The sequence below is a fragment of the Callospermophilus lateralis genome, chromosome 2 (genome assembly GCF_048772815.1).
Source record: "Callospermophilus lateralis isolate mCalLat2 chromosome 2, mCalLat2.hap1, whole genome shotgun sequence".
Classification (NCBI taxonomy): Eukaryota; Metazoa; Chordata; class Mammalia; order Rodentia; family Sciuridae; genus Callospermophilus; species Callospermophilus lateralis.
This window is the reverse complement of record NC_135306.1, coordinates 37,258,430-37,262,419: the sequence shown is the minus strand read 5'-3', so window position 1 is coordinate 37,262,419 and position 3,990 is coordinate 37,258,430. Positions and strand designations below refer to the sequence as shown.

At 50.9% G+C, this 3,990-nt stretch overlaps 1 protein-coding gene across 3 annotated transcripts; it reads left to right on the top strand.

Moving 5' to 3' along the window:
* The first annotated feature begins 203 nt into the window (after nt 1-203).
* Galt (galactose-1-phosphate uridylyltransferase) lies at nt 204-3,464 on the top strand. 3 transcript variants are annotated; one of them, XM_076843329.2, is made up of 11 exons: nt 204-349; nt 632-801; nt 1,028-1,103; nt 1,189-1,237; nt 1,362-1,491; nt 1,631-1,687; nt 1,837-1,959; nt 2,237-2,369; nt 2,472-2,555; nt 2,851-3,005; nt 3,281-3,464. In XM_076843329.2, the coding sequence occupies exons 1-11, from the start codon at nt 268-270 to the stop codon at nt 3,365-3,367; spliced, it is 1,146 nt and encodes a 381-aa protein (XP_076699444.2). In that variant the 5' UTR covers nt 204-267; the 3' UTR covers nt 3,368-3,464. The 3 variants fall into 3 exon arrangements, with proteins under 3 accessions (XP_076699444.2, XP_076699445.2, XP_076699446.2); XM_076843331.2 differs by lacking the exon at nt 204-349 and adding an exon at nt 355-434; XM_076843330.2 differs by lacking the exons at nt 2,851-3,005; nt 3,281-3,464 and adding an exon at nt 2,603-2,844 and having other exon boundaries at nt 2,472-2,505.
* Nucleotides 3,465-3,990: the final 526 nt, after the last annotated feature.

The following is a 3,990-nucleotide window of genomic DNA, read 5'->3' as shown; positions in this document are numbered from 1 at the left end:
GTAAACGTCCTGGGGCAGAAGGACTCTGCAGTAAGCTCCTTTCACAGAGGATTTTCCAGTACTGGATCTAGCCCTGGGTGGAGGGCTATCACGTAGTTCAGCCTGCGTCTCTGCAGTCCTGAGCCCCGCCCTCAAGTGGCTGGCAGGCCTCTCAGGTTGTCACGTGTTGGCTGCCGGCCAATGATCGGGACGCAGGGCGGGGCGGATAGAAATGGAAGGGAGAGTTGCGGCCCCACTGGCGTTCCTGAGGATCCCGGGGGTGGCCTCATGTCGCTCGGCGGAACCGATTCTGAGCAGCGCCGGCAGGCGTCAGAGGCGGACTCCGCCGCAGCAACCTTCCGGGCTAGCGGTAATTGTAGGGCTGCCCGGTCTCGCTGGGACGCAGAACCGAGTTCTCCTCTTCCTTAGGAAGCTCCTTTGCCCCGTAACTCAAGGTCCGTGGGGCCCACCCGGACTGAGAGAGAAGAGTTGTAGGGCATTTGGTGTTGGGAAGGTTCAGCCCAGGGTCTTTAGCACCTTCCTGAGCTGAACGGGGCTAGAGGACGCCCCAGAGTTTGGGCCTGCTGGTGGGTGAGGTTCAGGGGAGAGGGTTACAGAGCTTTGCTGACTGATCTTGACTGTTTGCCCCCAGAGCATCAGCATATTCGCTACAACCCGCTGCAGGATGAGTGGGTGCTGGTGTCAGCTCACCGCATGAAGCGGCCTTGGCAAGGGCAAGTGGAGCCGCAACTTCTGAAGACAGTGCCCCGCCATGACCCCCTAAACCCTCTATGTCCCGGGGCCACACGAGCCAATGGAGAGGTAAACCTGTACAGCCCACACCCACAAAGTCAGCCAGCAGGGAGTAGTCCCCCTTAGAGCTGCCCTTCATCCACAGGTGCAATGGACCTCCTCCGAGTCTTATCCCACCAAGTCTTTTGGTTCCCTGGAGGGGGTCTTTTCCATTCCTTGCACCCTGTGCTGCCCTTGAAGCCCACCAGGTGGTGTAATGGAGCAGTGAATGCTTCTAGCCCATCTTTGTCAGTAGGTGAATCCCCACTATGATGGCACTTTCCTGTTTGACAATGACTTCCCAGCTCTGCAGCCTGATGCTCCTGATCCAGGTATCCTGATTTTAATTACTGTTGGGGAGGAGGGAGAATAGACCTCTTGGAAAACTTTTGCTGCATAGATGTCCCTTTATTTTAGGACCCAGTGATCACCCTTTGTTCCAAGCAGGGGCTGCTCGAGGAGTTTGGTAACTATGGATTTCCCCTCTTACAGCCTTCAACCCAGGGTTGAAGACTAAGCCCTGTGGTTGGACCCTGCCCCTAGCACCCAAGCTCTGTCCTATGTTTGTCCCTTTTCCCCTCACTGCCTAGTAAGGTCATGTGCTTCCACCCCTGGTCGGATGTGACACTGCCACTCATGTCAATCCCTGAGATACGAGCTGTCATCGATGCATGGGCCTCAGTCACAGAAGAGCTGGGTGCCCAGTACCCTTGGGTACAGGTCTGTGTGTTTCCTGGATGGGCAGGGAGGGGGCAGTACAGGTTCAATTCAAGGGATTAGCATTTCCACAGGGTATGGTTGGGAGGGAGTTGATATGATTTTTTTTTTGCTATTAAATCTCCCTACCCCTACCCAATAGATCTTTGAAAACAAAGGAGCCATGATGGGATGTTCTAACCCCCACCCTCACTGCCAGGTAAATGTGTTATGTGCTCTAGTGGCTTTCGTGGCTGGATCCAAGCCCCACTGTGGGAAGGGTAACTGGATAAAGGGATGGGACAAAGAAAATATGCTAGTGATATGGAGGCTTGGAGGTAAAGTATCTGCCTGCTCTTCTCTTGACAGGTGTGGGCCAGCAGTTTCCTGCCAGATATTGTCCAGCATGAGGAGCGGTGTCAGCTGGCCTATCAAAGTCAGCATGGCGAGCCCCTTCTGATGGAGTATGGTCGCCAGGAGCTACTCAGGAAGGTGGGAGATTGCCAGGCCCTGTGTTCCCAGAGTCCTCAGCCTTCTTACCCCAAAAGAGATGTGTATGAAGAATAGGATAGAAGGTAGCAAGAGACTTGATAGAAGACACTAGTTGTGATCTAAAGGAAAGATGATAGTAGCTTAAGACTAGGGTGATAGTGATAGAAGTGGTGAGAATCCATCAGATTCTTTTCTTTTGCTTCCCATACCTATTTACAGTTCCCACCTCATTTAGCATACCCACTTTGATGAATTCATCTCCATTCTATGTGCCCAGGAGCGTCTGGTCCTAACTAGTGAACATTGGTTAGTGCTGGTCCCCTTCTGGGCAGTGTGGCCCTTCCAGACACTATTGCTTCCCCGTCGGCATGTGAGGCGGCTGCCTGAGCTGACCCCAACTGAGCGTGATGGTGAGTCTCTCAGCTAGGATCCTGGGGCTGGGCATTGGATGGGGCTGGCTCTGGTAGGGCCAGTATCTGGTTCCCAGGCTAAGAGTCAGGTACTAATTCCAGATCTAGCCTCCATCATGAAGAAGCTCTTGACCAAGTATGACAACCTGTTTGAGACATCCTTTCCCTACTCCATGGGCTGGCATGGTGAGGCTTTTTATGTATATATCTAGCCCAACATTTCTGACTTCCAGGTTCCAGTTCAGGGGACTAAAATCCCTACCAGGTTTTGAAATACTTACTGGGGATTGTTCAGATCAGAGATACTTAACTGAGGGTGGAGCAGCAAGCTTGGCGAACTGTTATCAGGTACTGTGCAGATCTCTGGTGAAAGATGCTGGGAGATGTAGTTTTCAGGTATTTGACCTGTTTTGGGGTAGAGGCTAGACTGAAGAACTGAGAAAAGGCTCTTACCACCATCTCTGCCTCTTCTTCCTATCAGGGGCTCCTACAGGATCAGAGGCTGGTGCTGACTGGGACCACTGGCAGCTGCACGCTCATTACTACCCTCCACTCCTGCGCTCAGCTACTGTCCGGAAATTCATGGTTGGCTATGAAATGCTAGCCCAGGCTCAGAGGGACCTTACCCCTGAGCAGGTCAGGACTCTGGGGCATCCTGGATCCCCAGATCACATTTTCTCTTCCACTTTCTCAGGGCACTCTAACAATCATGACTTTGAAAACCCCTATTAAAACCTAGGTATTCCTAGGTACTCAGGAGCTGCTCAACTCTAACTTCTCTGGTGACTTCAGCAGTCTTGTCACCAGTCTCCCAGTCCCATAATCCCCAGTGTCTTCTGGGTGCTAAGAATTCCATCCTGCCATTCTGGCTGACCTTCACCCTCCCTGATTGTTCCTTATCTCCCTTCCAGGCTGCAGAGAGACTAAGGGCACTTCCTGAGGTACATTACCGCCTGGGGCAGAAGGACAGGGAGACAGCCGCCATCGCCATTGCCTGACCATGCTGACCACAGAGCCTTGAATCCTTCTCCCTGAGGGAATTGGGTCCTGGAATTTGGAGATTAGCCTCAATAAAACTGTGCTCTCAAACCTTAATCACGTATTCTGACACCAGAGGAACTGTAACCTTCAGGGATCGGATTAAAAGCCATCCACAACTTTTCCTTGCCTGCAGATGTGCAAAAACTTGATGCAAAAATTCTACCTCAAATCTCTGAACAAAATTTATATTCAGTATTGCATCTGGCCTGTAGATTTCTTTGTGGTGTAAATGGCATTCCATCTTAGAAAACTGTTTAAAGCTGGGTGGGGTGGCATATACCTCTATTCCTAGCTACTTGGGAACCTGAGGCAGGAGGATCCTGAGTTTGAGGCCAACCTGGGCAATTTAGTGAGACCTTGCCTTAAAACAAAAATAAAAAGGGTTGGGGATGTAGCTCAGTAGTAGAGCACTTAGCACTTGTCTAGCATGTGCAAGGTCCTGGGTTCAATCTCAATCTCTAGTACTACCAAAAAAAAGAAAGAAAGAAAGAAATAGTAAACTGTTTCAAAAGCTTGTGTTCTTAGTTGTATGGGTTCAATCTCAATCTCTAGTACTACCAAAAAAAAAAGAAAAAAAGAA